This window comes from Centroberyx gerrardi, chromosome 12, assembly GCF_048128805.1.
Source record: "Centroberyx gerrardi isolate f3 chromosome 12, fCenGer3.hap1.cur.20231027, whole genome shotgun sequence".
In the NCBI taxonomy this organism is placed as follows: domain Eukaryota; kingdom Metazoa; phylum Chordata; class Actinopteri; order Beryciformes; family Berycidae; genus Centroberyx; species Centroberyx gerrardi.
Window position 1 is genome coordinate 5,385,015 of NC_136008.1, and position 16,721 is coordinate 5,401,735.

The window sequence follows — 16,721 nt, forward strand, 5'->3', positions numbered from 1 at the left end:
AAAGGACAGCGGCGGGATAATTGAGTGGAAAGTGCTTTGAAAGGCGGTCGGCCGTCTGTGCTGATGCCATCTTTACTGAGGAGACATTACCGCCTGGCCTCGCTCCGGCCAGCCACTGTGATCCTGGAGATAGCAACAAATTGAAGGGAAACTACCATAGTCTGCAGGCATTTAGGGGCTGGATGAAGTTCAGGATTCTCCATTGACAGAAATATTAGCAAAGTCCGTGACTAGGCTTTACTTGCGGCCCTTGTGTGGCATTTGTTTCTGAATCTGCGCAGACAAACGGCAACTGAGGATAAAGCAAAGGGAAATGTAGAATAATTGTAAATGTTTGAATAACCTTTGTGCAGACACAGATTCAACTGAAGTGCTGGTTTATCTTTACTATCACCAGTGTTTGCTTGAACTCTTACTATTGGTCTATTTCCCAGAATCTAAATAGCCCTTTGACTAATTCTGCTTTCATATTGTTTATTATTGCATTTGCTATGTTTTTATTATGCTTTTCATGGAGCATTAGCTTGCTATTGCTATAACTTGCCAGAAAATGTAACTCCCTGCACTCTGAAATAATATCCTCTTTGCTAAACATTTGATCTGTTTTTGAGTAATTAACCCTTGCCTTGTTTATAAAGACTCACACCCTTTGTAAACACCTTGGCTTAATAACCTGGGGAATGACAAGCGTTGGAAACCAGTTCCCAAGTGCCACTGACGCACGTTTTGTCTGCTGCAGATCGGCTTCACCCTCCAATCCTCCTTCAGCAAACAGACAGGCTATATATGTTCAAAACAAGTCTATTCTAAACAGGCTGGAGCCAGATGGGTTTGGGTGAGCTGGAGGCCGGCGTGGTTCTGATGCGGCCATGTTGTTGACAGGCCTGTTGATTCTGTTTATTCTAACCTCATATCGCAAGTCCCACTAATAGCAGCTCTGGTCTTAGAGAGCATCTATATCCAGGCGAGCCAGCCAGGCTGAAGCCATTAATCAGCCAGTCAGTTGTCCATACATTGATTATATGTGAGGTAATGGAGTTATGCTGAAGCTGTCTCGCCACATCGGCTGCTGTTGTGTGTGTTTTGCCCTTATAGAACAGCGGTTTTCAACCTTTTTGGCTCAGGAATCCCTTAAAACGAAGCGATGACTACTGGCGACCCCAGTGACAAGCGTGTAGAGTTCAGCCAAAGAATGATTTTCCCTTTTCAGGTTGTTTCATTTGAATTATTATCAGAGGAGGCCGAGAGGCTGAAAACTATTCAGTATTTCACAAGAAAAAAAGGCAAAATTTTGAGAAAAATCAGAAAAAACAGACATGATAATAAATTTGTACAGTAGAAATATGTTTTTTTTCCTATCCCGTAAATCATCTCGCAAACCCCCAAAATTATCTTGTGACCGCCTGGGGTGTCCCGACCCCCAGGTTGAGAACCATTGGCTTAGAAGCATCTGAGCGTCACCGGTTTTTAAGGCTCATACAACACAGAAATACAAATACTGTTTGCAGTTGTTAGTTGCTGTAGGGACACAGCCTGGTGTGGTGAAATTATGTGAAATGAGCGTGATGTCTTAAAATGCAAATAAGGTGCTCTGTGCATGAAAAGTGAGAAAAAACTTAGATTTTGCAAAATTACATGGAAGAGACACGACCGGAAACAGGAAGTAGTTGACAATGAATTAGCGAGATGGAAAGTAAGGATGTGCAGGTCGGGGTGGCAAATGGGCGGAGACATTTACCTTTAACTCCAACCACCTGGGTTCAATTCCCAACTTGTGAAGAAGTTTTCTACTGTGAGTGAAATTTTCATTTTCAGAGAAATTTTGACCAAAACCATATCCTAGCCTGAACCAGTTTTAGTTGCCTAACCTTAATCCTAATGTTAACCAAAGTTGTTTTACTTGCCTAAACTTAACCTTTTCAAGTGACAAATACATTCAATTCATCCAATTCATGCCATTGTCAAATACTCCTTTGGTGGTGGAGGAACATAATCTTCACATCATTTGTGTCTGTGTTTCAGAGTTTGTGCTCATTTCACAAAAGTTTGTGGGACACAGTGAGTGTTAATACTACTGCTAAGACTACAGGGTTAATGCAGATGTAATCAGAAATAGCTTGATTCTATAATAAATGCTAATAGATAATCTGTGTAAGTATTTTCTGAAGCTAAGTGCAGCTACATCACATGCACTGCTGATGGTTTTCAATGGTAAAGGGTGGATCCATGTGATGTAATCAGGGAGGGAAACATTTTTTTCAGCTGCTGGCCACAGTGGCTGGCGGATCCCAGAATCAGTAATATTAGTTTAAAGATACTTAATAGGGAATTTCTCTTTTTTGCTTTCCCCCCTCCAGTGAGGTCAGAGGTCAGGATCAGTAACAGAACAGCATCCCTGGTCCTGGTAGGGATTCAGTGTCAGTGTCTGCTGTTATGGGACTTGAACCCGGTTTCAGGCTGCCCCACTTCACATGCCTCTTTAATTTTTCACCAGCAAATTAAGTTTTCGTTAACTTCGTTTGCAGAAAAGATAGAAACACTGGAAAAAACGTGTTGAGAGGAAAAGATGTACAAACTGCGCAGATGGATCAAAGAAAACCCGAGGCTCTCATAAAAAACACGTCACTCCACAAGAGAAAGAGGAAAAAAATTGAGTTAGACAGAAATGATGATAATCAAGTTTCCGTCCTGAACCTTTTTTTCCCCATTGCGATTAGCTTTAGCTCCCTGGACTGAGCACGCCTTAGTGGTCCTGTTGAATTTTTTTTTTTTTTTTTTTTACTGCATGGTTGAAGCGCCAGCACCTTGCTCCATCCACTGTGTGTGTGTGTGTGTGTGTGTGTTTGGCTGGTGCGTCCACACCCCTCTGAGTCCTGCAGCCTTGCAGACAGCAGCAGTTGTTAAGACAAACAGATGTGCTCAGCACTCCTCCGCTCTCCTCCCCTCTCCTCCGCTGTCCTCCTCTCAGCGCTCGTCCCGTCCCCGAGGAGGCGCGGCCGATGTGGATGTTATTGTTTTAAGAGGAGCTCCTCCTGGCTGCGCGGCGGGGCGGGGGTTAACCTCCCCCTGGGCGGCCGGGGCTTCATAAATCTTCGCTCTGACTGCAAGTTCCTGGCCCGGCGCAGGTTGGAGGGCCGACAAAAGAATCCGGGCCCCCGCTTCGTTTGCTGGTTCTGTCGGTACGGTTTGGTCAGGATGTAGGGGAGGAGGGGGGGGGGGGGGTCGCCCGCCGCGCTACAACAGACCAGTGAAAGGCCTCATGGGAGCCAGGGATAACATCAACAGTGGTCTGCAGGTCACTGTGCTCTCGCTCGCTCTGTCTGGGCTGTGTGTGTGTGTGTGTGTGTGTGTGTGTATTGAAAGAGAGAGAGAATGTGTGTTAAGAGAAAGACTGCTCCGATTGAACTTAGACATCATACAGACAAGGATGACGTGTGCGTGTGTGCGAGTGTGTGAGTCCAACTGTGGCTCGTATGCACAGCACTTAGACAAAGTGAGGAAAAGAAGAGTGTGTATGACTGTGTGCGAGTGTGTGTGTGTGTGTGTGGGGGGGGGGGGGGGGGGGGGGGCTGAGCTGAGCGGAGCGGCGGTGCAGGCCGGCTGTCTGCTGCCCTCATGTGCTCCGCTCGCTTCATGGATAGACTTCCCTCTATCAGCAGTGTTGACAGATGAGGCGATTTCCACTGCTGACACTGCTGAGCAGAATCCCAGACTGATGGGAGGGATGAAGTGTGAATATGAAGGATGAATATGAGGGATTTTGCCTCTAATGCGTGCTACAAGCAGAATATACACACAGAAGGACGGTTTAAAGTCATATAGTACAATAAAAATGTACTTATAGTGGTAATCTGTGAGATCCTTGCTTTTTTCTTTTAGTGACATCTTTGTTGCTCAGCGCTCATCGCTGTGGTGTTTCTGCACTGTGCTTCCCAGAGATCACCTGTCAATCAAACAGTGTGGGCGGAGCTTGGATTTTCTGTTGATGAAGTTTGAGTTTGTCTTTTCTTTGTCTGTTCAGCCATGGTGGCTAACTACCCAGTTCTTCTTCTGTTTATTCCAATGTGCAGAAAATGTACGCATCACACATTTTTCCCGGGAAAGACCTACCGGACTTTTAGAACAGCAAATGTAAAAGCTTTCATGAACTGGATATGGACTGAATCACAATTGTGTTATATCATTTGGCAATAGAGAGTAACAAAACGGACATTTATGTATATGAATGTATTGCGGATTACTTAACTGACTGAATAACTAAATAGAATTAGAGAGAACAGAAGTGGAAAGGAATGAATCGAACATAATCAAATAGAATAGTCATTTTACCTCACCCATCACATTTTATACAGACTTTTAACACACTGTTAGCGAGAGCTGTAAGTGGGCCTGACCGGGGTTAGTGTGTTTAGTTTAGTGTGTGTGACTGAGCTGTGCGGACAGCATGAAGTATAGCCGCGGCGGAGGGGAGTTGGCCGGCCGTCCCGCCGAGTACGGCCCTCGCTGTTTAGGTTGGCACCCCATCCAAGAGCCCTCCAATCCAAACACTGGAAAGCTGTTCACAGTCCATTACCCGCGTGATTGACAGGGCGTCCCACCACTCAGAGGGCCGCACATCAAGGCCGGCGCTGCTAGTGCCAGGGCTTCGTCGCAGAGGGTGATGATTTAGGCAGCTGATTGATATAACTGTAAAAGCGTTTCATAAGGTCGATATTTGAACGGGTTGAGTAGTTAAAGACAGTCCATTGGGTTTCCCTCTCCCTCCCTCGCTGATTTTTTTTTTTCTTGTCTAGTCACACTTCTTTTTCGACAGCATTATTCACTGTACTGTTTGATAATCACTGGCACTTACTGCAGGCTCCTACTGGAGGTAAATTTACGGCGCTCCAATAGGACGTTGGTTCTCGCGTTTATATGGCACAGGTTATGTAAGCAGCGCTCCTGACAGGCTTGAGCTGGATGTAAACAGACTCTGTCAAAGTCTAACTCGCTCACGCTCACGCTCACCTGGTCCCGATCCACACGTTACCTGACTGATTTTGACTTGCCTTGATTGAGATTGATTGGCCTTGAGAGCGTAACAAGATCGTACAGTATTACCTCACCTTGCTGCCAGTCTATTGTCCTTTGTGCAAAGCATGAGAGATGGTTCATTTTACGATTTTTAAAGCATATTTTTTGGGCATTCTCACCTTTATTTGACAGTTCAAAGTAGAGATAGACAGGAAAGATTGGGATGACATGTAACAAAGGTCCTGGGTCAGATTCGAACCCAGGTCGTCACGTTTACACGGCACACGCCTTAGACTGCTGAGCCACCAGGACGCCCAATGGGTCATATATGAAACGAACTCTTGCACGAGCCCATAGTGTCATTACTGTCCCCCACCCGATTAGCGCGCAGTCATCCTTGTTACACCCTGAGAAATGGGGCTGAGATCAGGCCCGCTGGAGGCCAGATGGAAGTGCCGTCCTCAGCGTTTCTCTGCTCTTGCTGGGAACGTGGGCTCTGTGGCATTGGTTCTCACCATTAACGGGGCTTCCCTCCTGAATAGGCCCTGCCAAACTATGCGGTGTCCCGCCGAGTCCAGAGATGAGGACATGGGCTTGCAGTGAAGCCTAGCGGTTCCTACTTCCTATCAATGACAACGAGCATCAATCTTAGCCGGCCCCTAGTCCTGGACCCGGCCAAGCAGGACTCCAGTGAGAAGAAAAAAACATAAGACCCAGGCTGTTGGAAGCAGACAAAGGCTGAATTATCCACTGTTTATGTCTCTGGATGTCTCTTAGCAGGACAGTTCATTTCAGATTCCCCCCTGGTTCAGACGGCAAGAAGCGCCATAATTTTCATGCCTTCTCGTCTCTTCTCTTCTCTTCTCTTCTCTTCTCTTCTCTTCTCTTCTCTTCTCTTCTCCATTTCTCGTCTGCTACCCTCCTCCTCTCCACTTTCCCTCATCCTCCTGTCACGTTTATGGCTGAGCTGCAGGCTTCTGTCAGTCGCGTTGAGAGAGCATATAAAGTTTGAAATAAAGTCCACCCTGTTGCCTCCATTTCCACCGGCTCCAAAATACGTACACTGTTTGACACCATATTGACACTACCGAAAACATTCCATGTGACATTTATTCTCTCACACCAGCTGAAATACGGCAATAACCCTGTTAAATAAGCGAGGTGTGGAGTATTGGTTGGAAGTGGTAGTTCACTGGGAGCTGCGAGGGGTTTCCCCGAGGCTTGAGGAATTCCTCTTTTGCTGATTGGAAAAGGTTGAATGTGTTCGGCCGGTGTGCGTGTGTGTGTGTGTGTGTGTGTGTGTAGACGGACCGCGGGCGCTCCTCTGCTCACGGACACACACTGTACACACCTTCACGTCTCACTTTCTCAGCGGTGTGTTTGTTCAGGTGCGGCGGACCCGCGACCCATTGGGTTTTACGACTGCCGGTCTCGATAGAATTCACAAGTTTATTAAACAGTGAGAGAGGAGTTCGTTCGAGACGTGGCTTTTGAATGATTTCTCAAAATAGAATGGAGAAGTCCCACAGAGAATGAAGCTGTTACTCTGTGTGTGTGTGTCTGTGTCTGTGTCTGTGTGTGCCTGCATACATGGATGTATGCCGGTATACATGCTTGTATGCAAATCACTGTTGTATGAAAACCTTGCAACTTCAATTTTAGTGATTTTCATGCTTTCACTTCAAATGATGGATTACATCATTCAAAACCCATTGGATAAACTTGATATTTTGGAGATACAAGGCTTTCACCCAACAGTGCCGATATGTTTGTGTGTGCGTGTGAACTCTTAGTGTGTGTGTGTGTGTGTGTGTGTGTGTGTGTGCTTCTACCCATGACTATTTCTACTCTCTCAACCACCCAAACGTGACCACAAATTCAATCACCCCTGATATCTCTTTTTAATTTGAGCTAAATTGTTTCATGAGCATTCATCGCGTAATCACAAATCCCGTCACACATCAAGCCTGCCACATGGAACTGTAACCCCATTTAATAACTCGCGCTACTTTTACTGTAATGTGTACATTACTATAGATAGCCTATATGAGTCTTTGCGGTTCGGCAATATTTGAAGGTTACTGTTCTCTCATGTGCGGCTGAAGAAGCCAGCGCGGACGGGAGGTGCCAAAAAGCACACACACCAGACGGGGTGGTCCGGAAAAGGCCCGGCGATCCAGTGAAACTTAACAAGCATGTTCCCTTTGGATGTTAAAATGAAGTGTAACACAGATATTAATGTAGCAAGTATCACAACACAGCAGAGGAATGTAAACTGGAGCACTGGGACGTAAGGCTGGACGTTAACCAGCTGCAGCCCAATACCCCCGCCGTCATAACAGCCTGAAATCCCCCCCGATGGCCAGCGAGACTCAGCCGCAGCTTTTCATCAAGGCTGGCCAGGAGTGGGACCAAAATGGCTCCTTCTGGGGATGAAAGTGTCTAGTTACTCATCTGGGGGGGGGGGGGGGGGGGGGGGGGTTGATTTTGAGATAAATCACTTGTCACGCTGATGTAAAGGCAGCTGAATGTGTGTGAGGGTTCAAGGCCCGTGCATGAACCTCATGCGGAAAGTTACATGACTGCTGTTTGCTCCTAATGAGAGATCTGTAATGGAGATGATAAGGCTGTAGGTGATAACCTGTTATGAGCTCCGTTTGGACTCTTGGACTGTTGTGATTTACGTTGAATCTATATGTGTGTGTGTGTGTGTTGTGTAATTTCCCTCAGAGGTGGCCGTCCTTTGGGCAGCTCATCAGGTGCACCACAGTTCAGAGTACTACAACCTCACCACCGCCCTCAGACAGTCCCTCACCCAGCAGTTCACATCATGGGTAAAGCCTTCCTCCTTTCACTCTCTCCTCTCCTCTCCTCTCCTCTCCTCTCCTCTCCTCTCCTCTCCTCTCCTCTCCTCTCCTCTCCTCTTCTCTTCTCTTCTCTTCTCTTCTCTTCTCTTCTGCACACAATCTAGCAAAGCAGAAATGGCAAAAGCAGAATTTAAGAAGGCTACCAATCAGCTAATACAAGGCTTTGCAGTTGCGTTATGAATCTCCTAGCAACCACGTCTGAGGTCATCATGGAGGTCAACTGGCTGTGTGCAAATAATGCCAAAATATACAACAACTGGTCAAGAAAAAGAGGGATACCCAGAAAAAGAGGTCTGATAATGTAGCTGTACTTTTCAAATTTAGGTTACTGTGACATACTAAACTGTATTTATCCATACTACTTCAATGGACCACAAGTTGTAGTTTGAAACATGTTAGCCCTGTTAACCTGAAAAAACAGTTTTTGTCTTTGTTAGCTCACTAGCTATCTAGCGAGCAGGCTAATATAACGAAGCACCCAATAGCAATAGCAATATCAACAGCAACTGCTTCTACTGGATATGTTAGCTATAGTGTACAAATCAGATGCAGTGATGCAGGTAGAAAACCAGGTTAGCTAGCTTACAAGTTGACATCTAAACACAAAGTCAATCAACCTCACATCAGTGGCGAAATGATCAATTCCCAGTTAACAACAGCACAGAAATAAATGAGGTCTGTTGAATTCGGTTGACACGGCCAAGTCGTACATTTAGAAACACAATCAGCCGTTCACAGAGACTGACGCCTAAGAGCTGCTGACCTCCATTATGGCCGCCAGAGAGAAGATTATATCACCTGAAATCTCTCTATACTAGAGATTCAAACATAACAGTAATAATATAATAATAACTTGGAAGCATTTTAATTTACAATGGCTTCATTCCAGTGTGTTACTCAACGGCAAGTACAATACTGTGGAAGAACTCAGGGAAAAACTCCCTAATAGCCCACATCATGTACTTTGAAATGTGCACAGCACAATGTAAGTACTAAGTGTAACTGTTCGTACTTAAAATGGCACTTAAACTTTTCCATAGGTTAATACTCAGGTTAATACACTGGAAGAAGGCCATTGTAAAGTGTTACCAAATAAAAAGCTGATAAAAAAAAAAGTGTGCTATCTAAAACCCATGTTGCGTCCTGCTGAGTTGATGCTGGTGTGTGTCCTCAGATCTTCTACCTGCCCATGGCTCTGGCTGTGCCTCCTTCGGTCTTCGCTGTTCACATCCAATTCAACCTGCTCTACCAGTTCTGGATCCACACGGAGGTAAATACAGAAACACAGAGCTGCAGACAACGCTTTACCTCTGTCATCAATCTTCCTGTGGTTGTGGGAAACCTGGAAAAGTCATGGGATCTGAAAAGGAAAAGTTAAATGCAAATGTTAAATATAAATGCAAATGTAAAAAAACATTCAATAGATCTAGGTTCCCCTGGTAGGAATAATAAATCACAAAACAAATTCCCTTATTATGAAAGTCCTAAGGCTGTAGTTTTCCAAAACAAGATTAGGACATTTCAGTCGGGTGAAAGAGCAAATTAATAAAAATTGAAATAAAAATGAACACATTAGCATAGACACTGACAAATATTAGTCATGGAAATTGCACTCTATCTCATGTAACAGTCATAGAAAAGTTATCGATAATGATTAACATGATGATCAATGTGTTGGAGTCCTGTGTATAACCAAGCAGGTTTGGAAAGCGTGTCAACCTGAATAACAATGAATCTTCCAATGATCAAATATATGAATATAATCAACCAACATGTAGTATGAGTAGTGCATGAATTTACTCTTGCATTGGCTGTTGCTGTGCATAGTTGAAAAGATATTCTGGCTGAAAAAAAGTCTGTCAAGTTATCTTTTTCCCTGTGCCAATGTTAAACCGACTACTAAAGCCTAGCCTTTATAGACCCAGGGCTGCAGTGGAACCTGCATTTAATAAAAAATAATGAGATTTTATGAAATATTCCAAACAGAAGCATGACCACTCTCCCTCCTTTAAAGTGACTGGGAGTATCACTTTTACAATCCCAGCGATCGTTAGAGGGAATGAATGGATTTGGAACGCCTTCCATCTTTTAGTGCACTATTAGTGAAAACAGTCATAATAGTCACAATTTTCTGAAGGGATGTAATTTATGCCTCCTTTATGGGCTTTTTTTGATGTCGTGTAATTTATTGGCACGCTATTCCCCCGCACCATTCCAGCCTCAGAGCCGGAGTGAAGTGGTGGAGACCCTTTTCATTCAAGATAAAACTCCTGGGCTCGGTCTCCAGACCCAGTCATTACGTGGAAATAATGAATCACTGAGAAATTCTGTCCAGCCGCGCACATTTCCCCAGATTGAGAGGTCTGTCTTGTCGACGCGAAACATCAAAATCTCTGTGAAAGTCGCACCCAAAGAGAAACCTGATCTGTCTGAGTGCTGTGTGACACGATCTCTAATGACATTGTGTCTGTGTGTGTGTGTGTGTGTGTGTGTGTGTGTGAGACAACTAAGACTTATTTGATTAGGAATTTAGGAATAGAAAATAGTTATTTTTTTGATAGCTTTGTGTTACGGTAGAAAATTCACTCATAATGCATTCAGTTGCATGAATGTTTATATTGGACTGGACAAGTGTGTGTGCGTGTGTGTGTGTCTGTGTGTGTGTGTGTGTGTGCGTACGTGTGTGTGTGTAAATGGGTGTAACCATTATCAGCGGTGTTAACGTCTCCCTGGTCTTGGCACCTTTCCTCGTCCACAGTATTTGTTGTGCTTCCAGTCCATAAATATTGTTCTTTCCAAAGGGAAATTTGGCTACTTCCCTCTTCTCTCATGGCTCCTGGACCTGGACAGGCGCTCGCTTGATAAGAAAGCTCTTAAATCAGGAAAGCAACTAAGAAAAGTATGAATGTATAAAAGTAATCTTGCCAACTGTCAGCTATAACCATCAAAAAAAGTCCCACATTCTGCATCTGTCCTCCCAACTATCGTCCACTTGTACTGCAGCAGCCATTGCAGTCTGTTTCATAAATGTAGCTAGAACTGAATCTGTGTATTACAACTCTAATCTTTCAAACTACTGGCAGTGCAGCCAGCATACAGAAAATGTGAACAGCGAATGTGAAAGCTTTTATGAACTGGATATAGTTTGAATCACTATTGTGTTATATCAATCGGTGATATAGAGGAACAAAATGGACATTTAGTTACATGAAAATGTCGATGATGATGTCAATGTCGAAGATTATTACTTTAAAGTAGTGTTGTCTAAAATATTTTATGATGATGTGTATTATTTTCCTTCAGCTGATCAGAGACCTCGGGCCTCTGGAGTGGGTCCTCAACACCCCAAGTCATCACAGAGTTCACCATGGTGAGATAAGCAATACATTTTTAAAGGAGAGTGGACAGTCCAATATCTTTTTTTGTTTCTTTATTGAGACAGATGGTAGGAAAGCTGAAATTGAGACAGCAGAGGAGAGAGGAGAGAGGCTTCTGGCAGGATTTGTCTCCTGGCCAGCAGGGGGCCGTTTGGGGCCGGAGATGGGGGGGTTCAGCCTCTACACCAGTTTCCCAACCTGGGGCCGGATTCACAAAACCCTCTTAAGAAAAAAAATCTTCTCAAGTGCCATTTTTTTTCTTAACTTTAGTCTTAAAAAAAATATTTGGAAAAAATGCTATTCTCAAAAACAGCTCTTATATATTTTCTTAACTTTCTTCTTATGTTTCTTCCTAAGAAAAAACTTATATAAAATAGTGGTAAAATAAATGGTTTTCTTGAAATGAAAGTTCTCAAATTTGTTCTTGATTTTTTTCTTAACTTTAAGACAGCCCTTCACCTGTCTTAAAATTCCTAGGGTGAAAAGGTAAGCCTCTAATATCATACATTTAAACACATTTTAGACAAGTAGGTTATAGTTCAAAGTCTTCATAGGTTCCCCTACACCTAACATTAAGATTAACAGTTATTGTAAAGCTTTATTTGGTGTAGGGCCAAGTAGGTCTCTGTCTCATGTTTACTGAAAATAAGCTAGCAAATTTTACAGTTACCAACAGCAACCAATGTTTAAATCTTTGCTCTAGTTGCCCTAAATAGGTTTTTCCCCAATTGTTTTGTAGATGGAAGCACTTTGGATTGCCTCCTAGCCTTGTCTCCTAGCCTCAATGGCAGTAAGCCTAAAGTTTATTAACCAGAATTAATTCAGGCCCTATTTTGAGAAGTTCTTAAGTAGGAAAATTAAAGAAATTCGTAAGAAATGAGACTGTTACTAAGAAAATATTGAGGAATTGCACTTAAGAGCCTTCTTAAGAACTTCCTAAAATTTCCTCTTATGTCATTTCTTAAGATCTATCTTAAGAACACATTGGTGAATCCGGCCCCTGGTCCTCAAGCACTCCTCAAGGGCTACACACTTTCATGCTAGCCCCGTTCAGGTAGATCTGTTTTTACTGCTCAACCAATCAGCATTAAGCCCTTAATTGGATCAGGTGGACAGGAGGTATTTGAGGACTGGAACGGGAAACACTGCTCTACTCCATCAGTAGGCAAGATAAGCTGTAGTTTGCTGTTTTTTTTACGTTAGTTCAAGTAATTTCTGCGGTCATTTCACCAAGCATTACCTTTACAGGGCGGAACGTTTACTGCATCGACAAGAATTACGGCGGAGTTCTGATCGTATGGGACCGATTATTTGGTAAGTTGTCTGTTTCCATTCCTGTTTGTCTTTTCAATGCCACCTTTTTATTGCTGCTCACGAGAGCTGTTTTTTTAAGATGATTATGAATATTAGCATGTATCAGTGAGGGATTAGTGTTCTGTACGTGGCTGTAGCTCGTTGAGGTGTTGTGAACTGCAGGAAAACAATGTCTATAAAAAGCTGTAGGTTTGCTCCACCCTTAAAGCTGCACTAGGCAATTTTGCACATTGGCGGCCCCACATGGCAGCAAGAGGAAACTGTTTGGATTTTGAACGTGGCGTCGGTACACTGCATACTCCTCGGACTTCAATTTTTTCTTAGTCCCAGCTTTCTTTCTGCTGTTCAGGAGCAAGTTTTGCATTTTTCACTTCTTGTGCACCAACATTTCCCACCAGTTTCCATACCTGACACCAAAATTTTTGACAAATCTCTGGTTTCTCGATTACGGGGGCATGAGATGCTCTTTTCTACTGCAGCTGATTTAGGCTGATAATGCGGGTGTATTTTCACATAAAATCTTCTTTCAGTTATGTATTGTTATTTTTTTACATGTTCCAAGTAAACACATTGGAACGAACGATGGATTTCACGTCACCAGGTTTGCTCAGGTATATGTCACTGTGTTTTTGCCTCCTCAGGTACTTTCGCCGCAGAGACAGACAAAGTGATATACGGCCTGGTCTATCCCATCAGGACATTTGAAACCCTGCATGTTCAGGTTAGCTCTGGCTTCTTTGGTTGGTGTCGCTGCCACCGGGCCATCGTCTGAGCAGTTAGACCCCATCCGTCTGAATATAAACACCTCGGAGAGCAGCGATAGATGAGGCGTGAGCTCATGTTTCCCTCGCTGGCTGAGCGGCCATCTTGTAACCAAAACATTATTACTCTACTTTAAACAAACTGCCCAGCTGAGGTGAAGGAGGCCAATGAAATGAAATGCCAGAAGGTAGAAGGTATGATTATTTTTGCTGCCCTCACCGCTGGCAGAGAACAGCGTGAGCAATGTCCCCCCAAATGCCAAGAAACATTTCTACTCAGGATTAATTATCGCAGCTATTGCTTCGTTAACATTGATCAGTTAAATGTAGCGTTTGATTGTATATTGATGTTTGACTTATGGCTTTTTTTTTTCTTCTTTTTTTAGTTGCACTACTATAGGTATTTGTGGAAAGCATCCAAACGTTTCCAGAAAATCAGTGAGAAATTGTCGACCTTCTTCAAGGGACCAAGCTGGAGACCTGGAACACCGAGGCTGGGCGACCACAGCAAAACTCCCCGCGTGAGTAAAAATACTTTCTCCGGCTTTGTTTACATCATTCCCCAAGGGGGCAAATTTGGGACATAATGCCCTCGGGCCTAATTACCTATCATTTTGACACGCACAAATCACAGGCCAAGTGACTCAGAGCGTTCCCCCGCTGAGGGATTCACATATTCTACAAGTTTTACAAGGAACCGCCACACCAAATAAATCTCGCAAGCCTTTGTAGAGGGAACACAATAAGTTCATTTTCACCGTCTTTAAATACAGTCTGTGGGATCAAAAAGGCATGCAGTTGTGTGTAAAATATGTGTGTGTGTGTGTGTGTGTCCCTGTGTTCATGCATGTGTGTGAGTGAAATATAGGCTCCAGTTCAGCGCCCCAGCGGTTAGCTTTGAAATAACGCTGATGGTGGCACATACTTAGTTCCTTCATGCTTCACACTTAAAAAAAAAAAAAGAAAGAAAGAAACTCCCCTTTGCCTTTACAATTAAATTGGCCCCTTAAACTCAGCGGGGCGATTCTAAACGTAGACGGAGCCGGGATTTGACTGAAATATCTTGAAAGGCTTCCCATTGTCGGCGCGGAGACGGGTGTGTGTTGATATCTGCTGATGAGGGAAAGAAAGGAACGAGAGGGGAGCGAGAGGGTAAGTAAAGGAGGACAGGGTTGAATGTGTTTCAGCGTTTGAGACTAAGCAGAGCTGTGTGCTGGAATACCTACAGGGTTGGGGATGGGATGTGGGGGGAACCCACATGTGGTGGTTTGGTTCCCCGGGATCCTGGGAAACCCCCTGAATGAAAGGCAGGCATCTGTGATTGGCCGGTTTCTCATACTTCTTTCCCAAAGAGAACACAGTTTCAACATAATGCCCTCAGGCCTAATTACCTATCGTTTTGACACACACAGAAAAAAACTGGACAAATGACTCGGGGCATTCCTGATTGAAGGCTTCATATATTCTTCCATATTTTGAGGAACCACTACACCAGATAAATCCCGCAGGGCTTTATAGACAGAAGACAACAATCTAATTCTCACTGGTCTTTAAATACAGTCTGTGGGATACTGAATAATTGGCCTTTCTGCCTTAAGAAATGGAGTGCAGAGATGAAGGTGAAGAAAAAGAAACAAATGAGAGGGAAAGAGAAGCTGACATGTGAGAAAGCTCATAAGACAGGTTTGAACCCATGATGGCATGAACACATTGAGTGCGGTTCAGTCTCCAGGACGCCCACAAGCAGGTTTCTCTCAGTAGCTGTGACTTGTTAAATTATGCCATTTGCTCTTTTAAAGACGTCAGCATTCACATGACTCACTGTTGTTTGTTGCTTTTATTGTGCTTTTAATCATGTCTTTTATGCGACTATTGTCTTACTGTTGTTTTTATTGTCCTTTTAATGCCCCTTAAATTCTTCATATGCATTTGCACTGATTTTTAAAGGGAGAGAACCAAGGCACAAGCTTTTGCATTTAAAAGTACAGATGTATTTTTTTCTAATGCATACAACAATAAACTTGAAGTTGAACTTGAATCACTGTTAACTGTATTATCCAAACCTTGCCTCGTACAAGAATCAGTGCATATATGCAGAAAATTAATAAATCCACATTGGGGATTTTGACATGTTTCGTTCTCCATGTGCAGGTTACTGGACAGGAATTGCCTCATGATCCCAGCTGGCCGTTGCCTTTACAAGTTTATGTGGTGATCCAGTCCCTGCTGGTGCTGGGGATTTACCATGATGTGTTTGAAAGCAAGACGGTACGTATTTGTCACATTAGGACAACTGTAAAGGTCAACTCAGGCAAAGAGGGGAGGGATTTTATATTTTTTCATCTGGAGGCTCAGCGATTTGCTCAAAGGCACCTTGACAGGACTTCTTGCAGGAGGGGAGTGATTTCTCATTCCCTTTCTCATTCCCTTTCTCATTCCCTCTCTCATTCCCTCTCTCATTCTCTCTCTCATTCCCTCTCTCATTCCTTCTCTCATTCCCTCTCTCATTCCCTTTCTCATTCCCTCTCTCATTCACTTTCTCATTCCCTCTCTCATTCCCTCTCTCATTCCCTCTCTCATTCCCTTTCTCATTCCCTCTCTCATTCATTCTCTCATTCCCTCTCTCATTCCCTCTCTCATTCCTTTTCCCCACACAGAGTTTCTCAGTCAGTCTGGGGATTGAAGCTGGCGACCTTCTGGTCACACAGCCGCTACTCTAACGTTCAGGCTACTGTCATCCCTCATATTTGTTGAGAGTATGACACGGTGGCCCAGATTTCTTAATTTGAGAGCGCTTGAGCCCTGCACATGTTTGTTTGCCGACATTATTTCACCCTATTATGCAGTTTGTTGTGGCTGGTCCTCGGTCAGGCAGAGTCCTCTATTTAGGCAGCAGGAAAAGACTAGCTCTGTCTAACATCATGACAGGATGACTGATCGGCATTCCCCTTTAGAACAACCTTTGTCTATTATTTTCCACTCGACGAGCCAAGAGACCCCCTTTCTCCCTCTCCAAAAAAAAAAAACAGGTCTCCTCAACAGTTATCTTTGGAAGCCTTTTTTCCCTAGGCATAGTTTTGGTTAGCCAAAAAGTGCCGTCACGCCCAGCCCCTTCAAACTCCCAAATAAAATGGCCTGTCTTTTTGTGATCTCTACCTCCGTGGCGCTCCCTCAGTTGTGGTCCCCCCCTCCACGTCAGCCAGGGCCGAGGGTTCCCCCTCCTTCTCGGCGAATGAAACACCAGCAACAGCTGGTGGTCCGGCAGTGAACACAAACGCCTTAATTGTCGAGTCAACCATTTCCCAACCCAAATAGCCTTCAGGATGCAGCAATCAGGACTTGGAGGGAAAATAACAAAGTGAGCACTCTGGCCCAACAATAAATCATGT

General features: G+C 44.0%; 1 protein-coding gene across 1 annotated transcript in view; it reads left to right on the forward strand.

The window, feature by feature from the left end:
• Positions 1 to 16,721, forward strand: part of agmo (alkylglycerol monooxygenase) — a 45,807-nt gene that overhangs the window by 10,752 nt on the left and 18,334 nt on the right. The window contains exons 4-10 of the mRNA XM_071915174.2: positions 7,744 to 7,847; positions 9,055 to 9,150; positions 11,184 to 11,250; positions 12,506 to 12,571; positions 13,213 to 13,292; positions 13,719 to 13,853; positions 15,484 to 15,600. Coding sequence (XP_071771275.2) covers positions 7,744 to 7,847; positions 9,055 to 9,150; positions 11,184 to 11,250; positions 12,506 to 12,571; positions 13,213 to 13,292; positions 13,719 to 13,853; positions 15,484 to 15,600 — 665 coding nt within the window. The remainder of the gene's footprint in view (positions 1 to 7,743; positions 7,848 to 9,054; positions 9,151 to 11,183; positions 11,251 to 12,505; positions 12,572 to 13,212; positions 13,293 to 13,718; positions 13,854 to 15,483; positions 15,601 to 16,721) is intronic.